We start from the raw sequence: 16,943 nt of genomic DNA on the forward strand, positions 1-16,943 counted from the left end.
GGTAGTTCATAAATAAATGCACTTCTTGAATTTAAAAGTTTCAAGGGTGATAAGCACACATTTGTAGGATTTTATTTTCTCAGAACATGATCCAAACATCTCTATAGAAATTAAGTCTCCGAACGCTTCTAAAGGTTCAATTGACAATCAGCTGTTAGCATGGTCCGAATTAGACTTTAGTTCCAAAGGCATCGTCCACTTTTTACAACGTTTGATAGGATGCTAAAAATCTTTACTATATTTTGGATCAATTAAACGGTACATGTCAATTTTTTGAGTTCCGAGCCGAGCTGGGATTTGATTTGGGTGCAAGTGAATTTGGAAATGATAGATATTTATTAAAGAAAACTTGTATCTACAATTAATTTAGGCTGATCATGGAGATATTAAAAAGGAGTTTGGTGAATTGTAAACGGTGTTTAGCTTCCAGGGCGGTACACCAGAGTAGCGCTGCCGCAGTTTCCAGCAAGGTTAGTCGAGGGAGGCCTGAAAATAAGATAAAGTATAGCTCTACTATATTATAAGATCTTTAATACATTCATATTCATATATTTATTGATAAAGTTAGTTACAAGTCAAGGATAAGGTACATATAATGGTTTACACTTGTATGTAAATATAAGTCACAAATATTGGTTGGGCACAATATTTTATTTTCAAAGTCAAAATATTCTTTATTCAAATAGGCTTACTATAAACACTTTTTTATTTTAAGTAATTCTAATATCATGTTTAGTGTGGTCCAAAAATCCCTTTTTAAATTTTTTTCAATGAGGTCCCATGAATAATCCTTGAATGGTCCTTGTGGCCGCTGCGCCTCGAGGCCCTCTGGCACAGACATTAGCTGAGCCACCTACCTTTTCAATTAGTTTGTAAGCATGCCTGTGTACTTTTATAATGTACCTGTGTTCAAACTTTTGAATAAACGTCTTTATTATTATTATTATAATAATATGTGCTTAAATTTTTCTCATACAAATGTGGACCCCCCTAGCAGATATATTTTAAACAAAAAAAAAAAAACAATTTTCCAAATGATTGGGAGTTCGCATTTATCCAAAGTAGTGATTATTTAATTTTTATTTAAAAAAATCGTTTGACAGAGTTCCAAAGATGGAGGGCCGTGGGAGCGGCGCGTGGTGTCGGGGCTGCAGCCGACCGGTACGCTGCACGTCGGCAACTACTTCGGAGCCCTGCGCCGCTGCGCGCGCCTGCAGCAGGCCGGGGAAGACCTCACGCTGTTCGTAGCAGACCTGCATTCACTTACCACCAGACATGTAATTCATGTTTTCTTATGCATGTGGGCCACTTACCACTTATCCAAGGGGGTGACCCCTGTAAGAGAAAGTGTAGTACAAATAGGGCTAAATGTAAATAATCAGAAAAGTCAGGGAAGCTCATAGTGGTCATGAAAAGTCAGGGAAAGTCTGGGAAATGATTTGGAGGTCAGAAAAACTCAAAAAGTATTGAAAAAAATAATATGATTTCTTGGGTTGGCCACATATCCATGACAGCAAAGATGGATTCCTAGTAGTGATTGCAAGACAACTCAGAATTGTCTCTTTAGACTTTTTTTGACAAATAGGCCTACATCCCAGTGATTGCTAATGAATTATTATCTTCATGCTCTAGCTGACCTTAATTTGTCCGGCCAAAACGCCACAATGGCGCAAAACGTCACATAAAGGCGCAATTTTGTATGAGTCAAAGGAGCATAGGAGGATAGTAAGCATGACGATGAGAGAACTTCAAAGCACCTGGAAACTTAAAGGCATGTACTTAGTGGCAAAACACCTAAACAGAGAAAATTTCGCTTCGCTCGCGTTTACTATTTCTACATAGGTAATATCTTTTAGTTACTTAGTCAATATTTCGTGCTCACTACGCTCGAAATCTCGTTTTCATTTCAAGACTGCTGTCCTGACTCTGCCCTCGTTACTCCATTTTGTTTGTTACTTTTTGTACATAATAACTATACTATCAGCCCCAGGGACATATAAAAGGGGAAAAAATTTCGCGCTCGCTGCGCTCGCGATATTTTTTTCTAGCCCAGTGTCCTGATAGAGTGCACGGGCCGGCAACTGGTGTAGCTAAAACTAAATAATGATAACTACCAACTACAAATTTCGTTAAGTTTAGTTTTATAAAACCAGAAATTAAAGTATTATAGTTAACATAAAAATAAAAAAAACGTAGGTATAAAAGTACTAGCTTTTTGCCCGCGGATTCGCTTCGTTAGAAAGAGACAAAAAGTAGCCTATGTCACTCTCCATATCTTCAACTATCTCCACTTAAAAACCCACGTCAATTCGTTGCTCCGTTTTGCCGTGAAAGACGGACAAACCAACAGACACACACACTTTATTCCAGAAAAACTGCTTTTTTATCAGGTTTTTTTTGCTAACAACATTTTTTTGCTACCCTAAGCAAAAGTGGTAAAAATGTCATCATAGAGTGAAAATTTGGTCAGGGAAATTTTCTTAAATGGTCATGGAAAGTCAGGGAAAAGTCAGGGAATTTTTTTGGGTTTAGTAAAATTTTCATTCAGGGTGTCCTAGTGGACACCCTGATCATTAAACTGCAGGAAGTATTGAAATCAAATTTTTGAAGCTCTGAGTGTGTGTTAAACTCAATCGGCGGCCGCGTTTTTCAATGTTTTCTAGCGACGGCGTCAAATCAGCGTGATTAAATCAGGGACCGGACAACCCCTTCCGCGCTACAAGCCTTTCATTGGGAATCCCTAACGTAAGGACGACCCAATCGAGAGACTCTCCCTTTCGAACTGCAAGCCCATTCATTTGACTAGCCCTTACAAAAAACTAAGCAAAACAATAAAGCTAGCCCTGTGCATTGGCTTAGCGCTATCCGATACGGCTTGCAATCCTTTAATAAGGGTTACCCTTATTTTAAGCGCTATATATAAGGCTTTCCCTTTTGTTAAAGCGTAGTCGAGCCTTGCGTGAAAGAGACAGGATTATGAATCTAAGCTATTGTAAGAACAGGAAGGATAATGCGCTGTTGCCACTCCGCACTATGCGCCCTATTTTTAATTTTGCAACGAAACATGTTTTCGTTGGATAAAAAGTAGAACACGGCTAGAAATTATTTTTAATGAACTGGGAGACAAGGGACATGACTGGTAAATGATCATCGTCACCCATAGATCAGTATGTATGTTCGTACGTATGAATGTATGTAGGTATGTATGAATGTATGTAGGTATGTATGTATGAATATAATTATGTAAATATGTATGTATGCGTGTAAATATACAGTGTTGGCCGAAAATCAATACAATTAACCATTAACATTACACATTGAAAACGTTAATTGCCAACATAAAAACAAGCCGTTTTCGTCATCCAACTCGCCTTGATTAATTGGGTGAGCAGTTCCTAAGATAGAGCTGATGCTGAACCCTGGGTTTTCCCAGGGGAACGCGGGTTTGGTTTAACATAGGCAAACGCTGTTTTCTTCACTCAATTGAGTGAGCAGTAACCAAGGTAGAGCTGATGCTGAACCCTGGCTATTCCTAAGGGAACTCGGGTTTCGTGCAACATAGGCAAACGCTGTTTTCGTCATCGGACTTGTCTTGATGAGTACTTGAGTGAGCAGTAACCAAGGTAGAGCTGATGCTGAACCCTGGCTATTCCTAGGGGAACGCGGGTTTGGAGTAACATAGGCAAGCGCTGTTTTCTTCACCGGACTTGTCTTGGTGAGTACTTGAGTGAGCAGTAACCAAGGTAGAGCTGATGCTGAACCCTGGCTATTCCTAAGGGAACTCGGGTTTCGTGCAACATAGGCAAACGCTGTTTTCGTCATCGGACTTGTCTTGATGAGTACTTGAGTGAGCAGTAACCAAGGTAGAGCTGATGCTGAACCCTGGCTTTTCCCAGGGGAACGCGGGTTTGGTGTAACATAGGCAAGCGCTGTTTTCGTCATCGGACTTGTTTTGATGAGTACTTTAGTGAGCAGTAATCAGGGTAGAGCTGATGCTGAACCCTGGCTATTCCTAAGGGAACTCGGGTTTCGTGCAACATAGACAAACGCTGTTTTCTTCATCGGACTTGTATTGATGAGTACCTTAGTGAGCAGTAACCAAGGTAGAGCTGATGCTGAACCCTGGCTATTCCTAGGGGAACTCGGGTTTCGTGCAACATACGCAAACGCTGTTTTCGTCATCGGACTTAGAGGTGTGCGCCGACCGGCGTGGCGTACGCCGCCGGTCATTTTTGCCACGCCGACGCCGCCGATCATTTCACCGGCGTGAAATCGGCGTGAGAATTGAGCGGAATTTAATTCCCAATTTCTGTTTTGTTTTTCTGTGCTATTTAAAATGAGGACGTGTGCGCCGATTACAAAAGGATCGGCAGCGGCGTTTTCCAAAAATCGGCGGCGGCGGCGTGTTTTCGGCGTAAATTTGTCGTGACCTTGAACTTCATGTTTCTTACATAAAAATATTTCTTGAAAATTTGATCAATATAGGTGTACTACGTATATTTTTATTTATAAACTGTAAGTTAAGTTAAATAAAACATGTAAATGAACACGTGAATGACGATGTTGGCTTCCATTGAAGGATTTATTTCTAAATGTCCTTGAATCTGCAAGGTACTCTTTCTTTATGAAGGCCTTAGGAAGCTGATAAAGAGGCCTTGGCATCGAAAGAGCACACATCTTCAGCACAACCATAGGGATTCTATCGTGCCCGGTCAATTTATGAGTGTCGAGAAAAAAAAAGCTTTACACACAGAACTGTGGCACTGGAAACGGAGGTCCGGAGCTCTCGTCATATAAATTTGAGTTTGATGCAGATAAGTTATCCAGAAAATTGGTTTTGTTTTTTGTGTCGTGCAGCACTGATTAATTTCCCATGTATTTATATGATACCCGGATCGGCAGGCCAAAGTAGCAACTGAATGGTTACCGTACTATCGCAGCCAGGCCGGCAAAGACCAAAAAACGGGATAAAAGGACACCTCGAAGCCTTACCTAATAGTTCTTAATAGTTCTACACACAGCGGGTATTTTTCGAGGAGTCCTGAAATCTTGAATGGATTACATGGTACTCATGGTAGTCATCCAGATAGATAGAAGATCCAACAGGAAAAGACCTTGGCTCTGGTATTCTCGTAAGCGCTGAAACCAAATGTGTCAAGCCGTATGCCAGAGCAAAGACGTACACCGATCTCCCCTCATGCTGTTTTTTGCATGTCATTAAAAACTTCATACCAAAGTCCCTCATCTTTCTTACTGCTGAATAAATATTTTATTCATAGTTAACTTTATTAGGGAGTTGTAAAAAATATTGCATAAAAAGTCCAAAAATGTATCCAAATACTAAGTTTGAGCAGTTTAGTAACCACCAAGGTCACGCCGTTTAATGACGGGAGGCGGCGGCGGCTTGGCAAAAATGCCTCGGCGCGCCGGCGCGTCGCACATGTTTTTCAAACAAGCCATATACCAAACAGCGCTCTGTAGCCCGAAAGGGTAAATAAAATTGACACAGACGTCATTAACCCAACAAACTAACTTCTGTAAAGCATCACCATGCGAGTTCATATGAAATTAGTGACAAATTTCGAGTCAAAAACATCATAGAAACATGAAATTGCCTCACAGGACCCATGATAAAAAGTTGATTTATGTACTTTGTAACGCAGATTATAAAGGAACCGTTTTTTATTTTATTTTACTTGGTTTTAATTATGACGCCGATCACGCCGATTACGCCGACGCCGCCGGCCATTTTTGACCCAGACGCCGCCGCCGACGACTTAGCCATCGGCGCACACCTCTAATCGGACTTGTCTTGATGAGTACTTGAGTGAGCAGTAACCAAGGTAGAGCTGATGCTGAACCCTGGCTTTTCCCAGGGGAACGCGGGTTTGGAGTAACATAGGCAAGCGCTGTTTTCTTCACCGGACTTGTCTTGGTGAGTACTTGTGTGAGCAGTAACCAAGGTAGAGCTGATGCTGAACCCTGGCTATTCCTAGGGGAACGCGGGTTTGGAGTAACATAGGCAAGCGCTGTTTTCGTCATCGGACTTGTCTTGATGAGTACTTGAGTGAGCAGTAACCAAGGTAGAGCTGATGCTGAACCCTGGCTATTCCTAAGGGAACTCGGGTTTCGTGCAACATAGGCAAACGCTGTTTTCGTCATCGGACTTGTCTTGATGAGTACTTGAGTGAGCAGTAACCAAGATAGAGCTTATGCTGAACCCTGGCTTTTCCCAGGGGAACGCGGGTTTGGTGTAACATAGGCAAGCGCTGTTTTCGTCATCGGACTTGTTTTGATGAGTACTTTAGTGAGCAGTAACCAGAGTAGAGCTGATGCTGAACCCTGGCTATTCCTAGGGGAACTCGGGTCTCGTGCAACATAGGCAAACGCTGTTTTCGTCATCGGATTTTTCTTGATGAGTACTTGAGTAAGCACTAAGCAGTAACCAAGGTAGAGCTGATGCTGAACCCTGGCTATTCCTAGGGGAACTCGGGTTTCGTGCAACATAGGTAAACGCTGTTTTTGTCATCGGACTTGTCTTGATGAGTACTGGTAAAGCTGATATTGAACTCTGGCTGTACCTAGGGGAACTTAGGTTTGGTGCAACATAGACAAACCGGGTTTTCGTTATAGGCCCTACCTTTATGAGGACTTGGGTGCGCAGTACCCAAGCCAGTGCTGTAGCTCAGACCTGGTGGTACCTAGGGGAACTCAGGTTCGGTGCAATATAAATAAACGCTGTTTTCTGTTCATAGTATATTTCGTGTGAAATATCTTAGACTCGTCTTTATGACTGGTACTTGGTTGAGTTGAGTAGTACTATAGAATCTGTCAAACTATTTCTGTTGATTGTTGTGAATTCTATGAAGATCGTTTAAAACAGAAATACTTTTCTGGTGGCAATCAAGCATACAGCCCGTCTGATAGTAAATAGTTACCGCAGTCTATGGACGCTTGGAACTCCAGTATTCTCTTTATTCCCTGTGTTACTATTAGTGAAATCGACTGTACTTAATTTTGATATTCAAATGTATATACATACGTATTTTTTTAGACATAAATAAAGTGTTTTATGTATGGCAAATTAATAAATTTGTTCTAACTACTTGATGTTAATATTCACTTCTGGTAGGATTTTTATTCAGTTAATATTATGTTTTATACCTAACTTGACATTGCATGAAAGATTTCTATATTATAATGCACCGAAACCAGAGTAGCACTAGATACCGCCAGGGCTCAGCTACAGCGCTGTCTTGGCTATTGCGCACCCAAGTCCTCGTCAAGACAAGTCCGATGACGCAAACAGAGTTTGCCTATGTTACACCAAACCCGAGTTCCCCTAGGTACAGCCAGGTTTCAGCATCAGCTCTATCTCGGGTACAGCTCACCCAAATGCTCATTAAGACAAGTCCAATGACGAAAACAGCGTTTGCCTGTGTTACACTAAACCCGAGTTCCCCTAGGTGCAAACAGAGTTCAGCATCAGCTATACTTCGGGTATTGCTCACTCGAGTACTCATCAAGACAAGTCCGATGACGAAAACAGCGTTTGCCTGTGTTACACTAAACCCGAGTTCCCCTAGGTGCAGCCAGGGTTAAGCATCAGCTGGATTTCGGGTACTGCTCACTCGAGTACTCATCAAGACAAGTCCGATGACGAAAACCGCGTTTGCCTGTGTTACACTAAACCCGAGTTCCCCTAGGTGCAGCCAGGGTTCAGCATCAGCTGGACTTTGGATATTGCTCACTCGAGTAGTCATCAAGACAAGTCCGATGACGAAAACAGCGTTTGCCTGTGTTACACTAAACCCGAGTTCCCCTAGGTGCAGTCAGGGTTCAGCATCAACTGGACTTCGGGTACTGCTTACTCGAGTACTCATCAAGACAAGTCCGATGACGAAAACAGCGTTTGCCTGTGTTACACTAAACCCGAGTTCCCATAGGTGCAGCCAGGGTTCAGCATCAGCTGGACTTTGGGTACTGCTCACTCGAGTACTCCTCAAGACAAGTCCGATGACGAAAACAGCGTTTGCCTGTGTTACACTAAACCCGAGTTCCCCTAGATGCAGCCAGGGTTCAGCATCAGCTGGACTTCGGGTACTGCTCACCCGAGTACTCATCAAGACAAGTCCGATGACGAAAACAGCGTTTGCCTGTGTTACACTAATGAAAATGAAAATGAAATGAAAATGAAAATGAAATATTTATTTTTCAAGTAGGCATATTACAATGCGCATATGAACGTCAAATAAAGCTACGCCGGCTCTAACCCTACGCCTCAGCCTCGAGAAGATTTCAGTCCCCCCTCAGTTGGGTGGGGGGTATCCACTATGGGACCGGCAAGAAACTCGGCGGGCAACTTCTTTTCAAAACATTACATCTTATAATTAACATGCATTAAATAACAAGATACAATTTAACATGCAAAAGTATTCATCAAAGAATATGAACAGACTAGGTACTCTATGGAAATTAATTTCAATAAATTATATTATTGCTTAATAATACGTCGTTCTTCTTCAGAGAAAACATATCAAATTGTCACAGAAGAAAAAGATAATATGAATCTCAATATCATTAAATATGTAATTTACCTACACAACATAAAATATAAAATATTTGATGTGCTTTCTTATCTGAACTGTGTCCTCTATACATAATACAATTATTTTAATTGCTATTCGTTTTTTGTAGTTTCTGGTTCGGGCCATGCATGTTTGTCTGTCAAATAGTCCTCGACTCTGTAATAAGCCTTTAACATCAATGTTTTTTTTAAGTAGTTCTTAAGAGCTGGGAGGGGTAATCTCAAAGCAGTGTCAGGTAACTTATTATAAAAATGAATGCATTGCCCAACAAATGACTTCTGTACTTTACGGACACGAAACTTCTTTATGGCAAGCTTATTTTTGTTTCTAGTGTTATAATTATGGATATCAGAATTCTTAGTGAAACAGTCTTAGTGAAATTCTTAACAACATAAATTATACTATCATAAATGTATTGGGAAGCTACAGTTAAGATATTAATTTCTTTGAAGAGTTCTCTTACTGATTCACGTGTTCCTAAGTTGTAAATAGAACGAATGGCTCTCTTTTGTAATACAAAGATAGTCTGTATGTCAGCTGCTTTGCCCCAAACCAGAATACCGTATGACATTACACTGTGAAAATAACTATGATACACTAGGCGAGCTGTCTCAACATTAGTCAGTTGCCTGATTCTCCTAACGGCGTATGCGGCTGAACTTAATTTGCTTGCTAGTTTCTTTATATGAGGACTCCATTGTAGATTTTTGTCCAATGTTAAACCAAGAAACAGTGTTGTATCTACCATCTCTAAGCATTCATCATTCAAAAGTATTTTTGTATCGATTGGTTTAACATTCGGCAGAGAAAATCGAATACATTTGGTTTTCTTAGAATTAAGAAGTAAATTGTTGACAGTAAACCACTGCAGTACATCAGCTAACGTGCTATTAATTACATTGTAATCCGTAGATTTTCGGTCAACATTAAAAAGCAGTGATGTATCATCAGCAAAAAGTACTATTTCACAAAAGTTTTTTACTATATATGGCAAATCATTTATATAAACCAAAAACAGGAATGGACCTAAAATTGAGCCTTGTGGCACTCCTAATTGGACTACAGTCCCGCTAGAGCGAGTTTTGTTAACAACTACTGTTTGTGTTCTATTGCTAAGGTAAGAAGACATAAAGTTTAGGGCATTTATAGACAAACCATAGTGTTCTAATTTCAAAATGAGCGTTCCATGATCCACACAATCAAAGGCTTTTGAAAGATCACAAAATATGCCAATTGCATCACAAGAATTTTCCCAAAAATTATATATATGTTTAATGAGTACCGAAGCAGCATCGGTCGTGGAACGGCCCCTTGTGAAACCGAACTGTTTGCTTGTAAGTAATCTATGTCTGTTGAAGTGTCCCAGTAGATCATTTAACATTAGCTTCTCAAAGACTTTACTTAGTACAGGAAGTATTGATATGGGACGGAAATTGGTTATATCACTCGAATCACCCGATTTAAAAAGCGGTATGACTTTGGTACATTTCATAAGATCTGGAAAGGTGCCTTGTGAAATTGAAATATTATATATTACGGCCAAGTAAGGTGCTATTATATCTATGACATGACTAATTACTTTAACTGATGTTCCCCATAAGTCTTCCGTTTTCTTTAAATTGAGTGACTTGAATGTTTTAACAATATTTACAGAGTCTACTTGACTAAATTCAAATGAATTATTACATTTCTTAACATTAGCACAAAGTAATGAATGGGCTTGAGCCGCAGAAGAATGTAAACATTTTGTGGTGTTAACGGCTATATTTGAGAAATAATCTTCGAATGCCGAGGCAACATCGCTGTTCGACACTATTTGTTGATTATCTGATACAATGTTGACTTGACAATCGCGTGATTTACATTTACCAGCTTCTTTATTTATAATACTCCAAGTTGTTTTCACTTTGTTGTCCGACACTTTCAATTTAGAACTAATAAAGTTTTTCTTAGCAGTTAAACACACTTTCTTGAAGATTCTTGAGTAGTTTCTTACATAGTCCAGGAATTCTGAATTCTTGTTCAGCTCTCTCTCACCATAAAGTTCATAAAGTCTTTTTCTACTTTTGTGAATACCTACAGTAGCCCATTCACTAAACTTTGTTTTAACTTTTGACCCACTAATAGATTTCACTTTGAAATTGTTATTAAATTGATTAAGAATTACATTGAAAACATCTTGATACAAATGATTACAGTCATAATGCGAAAATGGTATTATAGACAAACTATGTTGAATTTCATTTTTGAATGATTCCAAGCGAGATCCAGTAATGGGTCTATATGTTATTGTTTGTGGAGTATCATGAATAACGTTTAAGAAAGCTGCCCTTTGGCCGCTGTGATCGGAATGAAAACAGTTAAATAATTTCTTATCTGTACATTCACAGTTACAAAAAATATTATCTAGGCATGTTGCACTAGTCACACCTACCCGAGTAGGTTCAAGAAATAAATTAAATAAATTAAATGATTTAAACAAACAGAACATTTTAACAGTATTACTAGATGACTCGAGCAAGTTAACATTAAAATCTCCACATACAATAACATGTTTTTGGCCCTTGCATACTAAACCGGAGTTCCCCTAGATGCAGTCAGGGTTCAGCATCAGCTGGACTTCGGGTACTACTCACTCGAGTACTCATCAAGACAAGTCCGATGACGAAAACAGCGTTTGCCTGTGTTACACTAAACCCGAGTTCCCCTAGGTGCAGCCAGGGTTCAGCATCAGCTGGACTTCGGGTACTGCTCACTCGAGTACTCATCAAGACAAGTCCGATGACGAAAACAGCGTTTGCCTGTGTTACACTAAACCCGAGTTCCCCTAGGTGCAGCCAGGGTTCAGCATCAGCTGAACTTCGGGTACTGCTCACTCGAGTACTCATCAAGACAAGTCCGATGACGAAACCAGCGTTTGCTTGTGTTACACTAAACCCGAGTTCCCCTAGGTACAGCCAGGGTTCAGCATCAGCTGGACTTCGGGTACTGCTCACTCAAGTACTCATCAAGACAAGTCCGATGACGAAAACAGCGTTTGCCTGTATTACACTAAACCCGAGTTCCCCTAGGTGCAGCCAGGGTTCAGCATCAGCTAGACTTCGGGTACTCATCAAGACAAGTCCGATAAAAAAAACCGGCCAAGAGCGTGTCGGGCCACGCTCAGTGTAGGGTTCCGAAGTTTTCCATATTTTTCTCAAAAACTACTGAACCTATCAAGTTCAAAACAATTTTCCTAGAAAGTCTTTACAAAGTTCTACTTTTGTGATTTTTTTCATATTTTTTAAACTTGTGGTTCAAAAGTTAGAGGGGGGGGGGGGACGCACTTTTTTTTCCTTTAGGAGCGATTATTTCCGAAAATATTAATATTATCAAAAAGCAATCTTAGTAAACCCTTTATTCATTCTTAAATACCTATCCAACAATATATCACACGTTGGGGTTGGAATGAAAAATATTATCAGCCCCCACTTCACATGTAGGGGGGGTACCCTAATAAAACATTTTTTTCATGTTTTATTTTTGCACTCTGTTGGCGTGATTGATATACATATTGGGACCAAATTTCAGCTTTCTAGTGCTAACGGTTACTGAAATTATCCGCGGACGGACGGACGGACGGACAGACAGACATGGCGAAACTATAAGGGTTCCTAGTTGACTATGGAACCCTAAAAAGCAGCGTTTGCCTGTGTTACACCTGAGCAAAGCAAGAGCCTATCATAACTATAAGTATTTGGTATTGAAAATTGAACCTTATTTTATCTACAGCCGTTTCCATCAAACAGAAACGCGCAAATGTCACACACAGTGCCGCCGTAGGTAACGATCGTATGCAGTTATTTCGTTCGGAGTAATCATTAAATAAACTTTCCCTTTCATCTGTTTGGGCCTATGGTTGACTTGTAAAAATAGCATTTGTGTTTATTTTTAACCCCCGACGCAAAAACGACGGGGTGTTATAAGTTTGACGTGTCTGTCTGTCTGTCTGTCTGTCTGTGTGTGTGTCTGTCTGTGGCATCGTAGCTCCCGAACGGATGAACCGATTTAGATTTAGTTTTTGTTTGTCTGAAAGCTGAGTTAGTCGGGAGTATTTTTAGCCATGTTTCATCAAAATCGGTCTACTTATCGCGGTCTGGGGTTTTTACAAAATTTTAATGTTGTGGTTAGGTTATTTTATTTGTGACAAAGATGGTCTTACCTTCTTAGAAATAAAACAACTTATGTTTGTGAGGGAGTTTAGTAAAACATCCTACTTTGTCGATTGATATAAACATATAAAGCCGCTTTGTCAGTTTATTCATATAAAGGTATACAAGCAAATATTGTGTTTAGGGTAAGCGATGAAGTGGGACGTCTTACTAAAAACTAACACATTTTTTGTTTTCAGGACGCGAAAGCGTTGCGTGAAGACACTTTAGAACTAGCAGCGTTGGCTTTGGCGTCCGGCGTGTGTCCGGAGCGAGGGACGCTGTTCGTGCAGTCGGCCGTGCCGCGCCACGCCGAGCTCTGCTGGCTGCTCTCCTGCCTCGCCACCATGGTAACTATAACTTGAGACATACAGGTCTGAAGGCAGCTGTGTGAGGACACTCTAGAGCTGGCAGTGTTGGCGCTGGCGGCGGGCGTGTGCAGTCGGCCGTGCCGCGCCACGCCGAGCTCTGCTGGCTGCTCTCCTGCCTCGCCACCATGGTAACTATAACTTGAGACATACAGGTCTGAAGGCAGCTGTGTGAGGACACTCTAGAGCTGGCAGTGTTGGCGCTGGCGGCGGGCGTGTGCAGTCGGCCGTGCCGCGCCACGCCGAGCTCTGCTGGCTGCTCTCCTGCCTCGCCACCATGGTAACTATAACTTGAGACATACAGGTCTGAAGGCAGCTGTGTGAGGACACTCTAGAGCTGGCAGTGTTGGCGCTGGCGGCGGGCGTGTGCAGTCGGCCGTGCCGCGCCACGCCGAGCTCTGCTGGCTGCTCTCCTGCCTCGCCACCATGGTAACTATAACTTTGAGACATACAGGTCTGAAGGCAGCTGTGTGAGGACACTCTAGAGCTGGCAGTGTTGGCGCTGGCGGCGGGCGTGTGCAGTCGGCCGTGCCGCGCCACGCCGAGCTCTGCTGGCTGCTCTCCTGCCTCGCCACCATGGTAACTATAACTTGAGACATACAGGTCTGAAGGCAGCTGTGTGAGGACACTCTAGAGCTGGCAGTGTTGGCGCTGGCGGCGGGCGTGTGCAGTCGGCCGTGCCGCGCCACGCCGAGCTCTGCTGGCTGCTCTCCTGCCTCGCCACCATGGTAAACCCTATCTACTTGAAATATACCTATCTCCAATTTTAACGGCAGGTCAAGTCTGAAGGCAGTGTGTAAATAATTCAGTTGTTGAATTATAAACTGTAGGCCTAGCACATGATGGCCGCGGGAGTATGTCGCCGCGAGATAGACTACCCGTCCTTGTCATTAATACAGTTAGAAGAAGACGTGGCATCTATCTCGCGGCGACATACTCCCGCGGCCATCATGTGCTAGGCCTACTGAAATAGATACCACTAAAGAAAAATCGATCAAGCCCACTGGTGGCGAAGCCGGGAATCGAACCCGGGTCTCCAGCTCTCGCAGCGACCTGCCAAACCGTTACACCACCTCGACCGCCGAGGTACCCGTCGAAATTTCTCTAGTGTATCTTATCTTTGCAGGCTAGACGCCTTTGACCAACTCTAAGGGCGAGCAATTTATGCTTGCAACTCCTATATGAATCCTTTGCTGGATTACGATATAGCGAGAGAGGTAGTGCTGCCATGTATTGAAGAATGTAGAAAAATTTGGTGTCTGGTTCCAGGCGCGTTTGTCCGCGCTGCCGCAGTTCCGCGAGAAGTCCGCCACACTGCGCGACGTGCCGCTCGGGCTGCTGCTGTACCCGGTGCTGCAGGCCGCCGACGTGCTGGTGTACCGCGCCACGCACGTGCCCGTGGGCGCCGACCAGCTGCAGCACCTGCAGGTGGCCTCGGCGCTGGCGCGCCAGTTCGCGCACCGCTACGGGCCCGCCTTCCCTACACCCGCGCCTTTATTACCAGGTCACTTAGCTTTGACCCCCTGCTATTTTCTGACAAGTTACTATTGGTACACTCAACAACCAAGCTGTGAATACAGACAAAAAGTGCCAAAAAATTTATACACACCATAATGGACAGCCGGCGTATCATGCTTCCAATTTTATCACTTATCCACGTAGATAAAGCATCCGTCACGCTTTGGCAAGTATGTCAGTGCCAGTGACGGTTGTCTTATCCGCGTGGATAAGTGATAAAATTGGAAGCATGTTAGACCGGCAGGCAATAAAGTTCTGTATACATATTCAGAGCTTTGCTGCTGACTGTACCGCGTTTCCTACACCCTATTTAATTTTTATGACGTTTACCTACTTGTACAGGCGGGGCTAATAAATTAGTTGCCAACTTGGAATAACTCTGATTAGGCAACAACTGTCGCTGTATATTAATTACTAATTCATTCGACAGATGACGGCAGCGACCGTATTCGTAACCTCCGCGACCCGGCCAAGAAGATGTCCAAGTCGGACCCCGAGGGGAAATCAAGAATCTTATTGACAGACGACGACGCCGCCATCGCGCTCAAGCTCAGGAAAGCCGTCACCGACTTCACCCCGGAGGTAAGCAGGTTGCAGATAAACCCAGGTAGGATGTAAGATGATAGAAAATACACTGATAACAGGAAATGGTAAATAAACATCATAATTTAATCGAACGCGAATGCGCTTGGGGATATAGGAACAGACGCCTATGGAGGGACCTAGTCTTGAACAGAATGACATGATGTCATGTGACATGAAGATTGACGCCTAAAATAACGTTTGTACTGGCGAGGCTGACAAAATGGTTTTGCGTCACGTTCCTAAATTTGTCCGATTCTGCTTTCGTCAGCCATTCTTCATTCGTCAACTTAGTCTGCAGTCATTATCGTCTTTGACCATAATGAGTTGTTGGCTTTTTTCTTATTTCGACTCAATCGATTTTCGTATTTGGTCATATTCTAAGTTGGTACCGACCTAAGAATACGAAAAAACACGAAAAATATAGATTTAACAGCGAACATGCCGAAAGAAGATTATGACGAGTACAGAACGAAACGAATTAAGATAAAGATGAACAACGAAATCGACCGTAGTTGAGAAAGACCATCGATGATCGTGACGAATAAAGAATGGCTGACGAAAGCAGAATCGGACAAATTTAGGAACGTGACGAAAAACGAACGTGTCGACCCAAGAGTATACCGACAAAATCGTTGCCAACTTATACTGTACGGTGAAAAGGTGACAAATATTTTGAACCAAATTAAAACATTAAATAAAGATTCACTACAACTATTTCGGATTAGGATACCTCTAATTTTCCTTCAAGTTCACTGATAGTTTAATTAGTTATTAGTTACATTTTCGATTTATCCAACTGTTTTAAAGCACTCGTATCTTCTACAGGTGACATTTGACCCTGAAAATCGGTTAGGCGTGTCGAACCTCATACAGCTGCACTGCTTGTCGACGGGCATGACTACCGACGAAGCGGTCGACGCAGCCAAAGGACTGACGACGGCGCAATACAAGGTAAGGTCAATCTTTAAACAGCTCTTTAAAATTTTCATCATATTTAAAGATTAGTATTTAGAGACCTAACAAAAAAATATTTCGCGGTACTAAGACACATTGCAATTTTATGTAAAAAAAGACAACACGTTTACATTTTTTAGTAGAGAAGCGTAAGAAGCACAAGTATTTAAATGAATATTTAAAAATATGAAATAAAGAACTAAAAATATGTCGTACAAAAAGGAACGTTTCATTTATACGCCATTAACCTTTATAGCTTCATACGTGTCAAAATTGTTAAATATTAATGTTAGAGCCGTCTAACCGAATATGAATCGCGTTCCTCGTACTTTATTTTCTTCATCTTATCTTCGGTATTTTATGTTTACTAGGGCGTGGTGGCAGCCGCAGTGTCGGCCGAGCTGCGCCCCGTGCGCACGCGCTACCTGGAGCTGCGGTCGCGGCCGCGCGTGCTGCGCGACGTGCTGGCGCGCGGCGCGGAGGCGGCGCGGCGCCGCGCCGACGAGACCTATGCCGACGTGGCCGCGTGTGTCGGCGTCGCCGCGCCGGCGTTACCGCCTCGCGCCGTGCTGCACGCCGCCGCCGAGTAGATAGCGCAACACTAGTTCACCCGATGACTATCGTCTGTGACAAAAGCTAATAGACAAAAAAAAGGTCTAATACGAAAGAGTTCGAGTAGAGTTAATTTAAGTAGATCGAGTTATGATATTTTATTTTAAATAAAAAAGTTAAGTTGTAAA

The 16,943-nt window shown here is 42.3% G+C and overlaps 1 protein-coding gene across 1 annotated transcript; it reads left to right on the forward strand.

The window, feature by feature from the left end:
- The first annotated feature begins 252 nt into the window (after positions 1-252).
- Positions 253-16,943, forward strand: LOC125231793 (tryptophan--tRNA ligase, mitochondrial). The gene is made up of 7 exons (XM_048137371.1): positions 253-470; positions 1,104-1,277; positions 12,979-13,128; positions 14,416-14,650; positions 15,095-15,246; positions 16,075-16,200; positions 16,575-16,943. The coding sequence occupies exons 1-7, from the start codon at positions 378-380 to the stop codon at positions 16,791-16,793; spliced, it is 1,149 nt and encodes a 382-aa protein (XP_047993328.1). The 5' UTR covers positions 253-377; the 3' UTR covers positions 16,794-16,943.

The sequence above is a fragment of the Leguminivora glycinivorella genome, chromosome 12 (assembly GCF_023078275.1).
Source record: "Leguminivora glycinivorella isolate SPB_JAAS2020 chromosome 12, LegGlyc_1.1, whole genome shotgun sequence".
NCBI lineage: Eukaryota > Metazoa > Arthropoda > Insecta > Lepidoptera > Tortricidae > Leguminivora > Leguminivora glycinivorella.

Excerpts from the sequence above, each read along its gene's own strand:
- LOC125231793 (XM_048137371.1), top strand. The coding sequence starts at position 378 with ATGGAGATATTAAAAAGGAGTTTGGTGAATTGTAAACGGTGTTTAGCT. Across the intron at positions 15,247-16,074 it reads TCACCGACTTCACCCCGGAG|GTGACATTTGACCCTGAAAA; the intron begins GTAAGCAGGTTG and ends TATCTTCTACAG. Across the intron at positions 16,201-16,574 it reads TGACGACGGCGCAATACAAG|GGCGTGGTGGCAGCCGCAGT; the intron begins GTAAGGTCAATC and ends TATGTTTACTAG.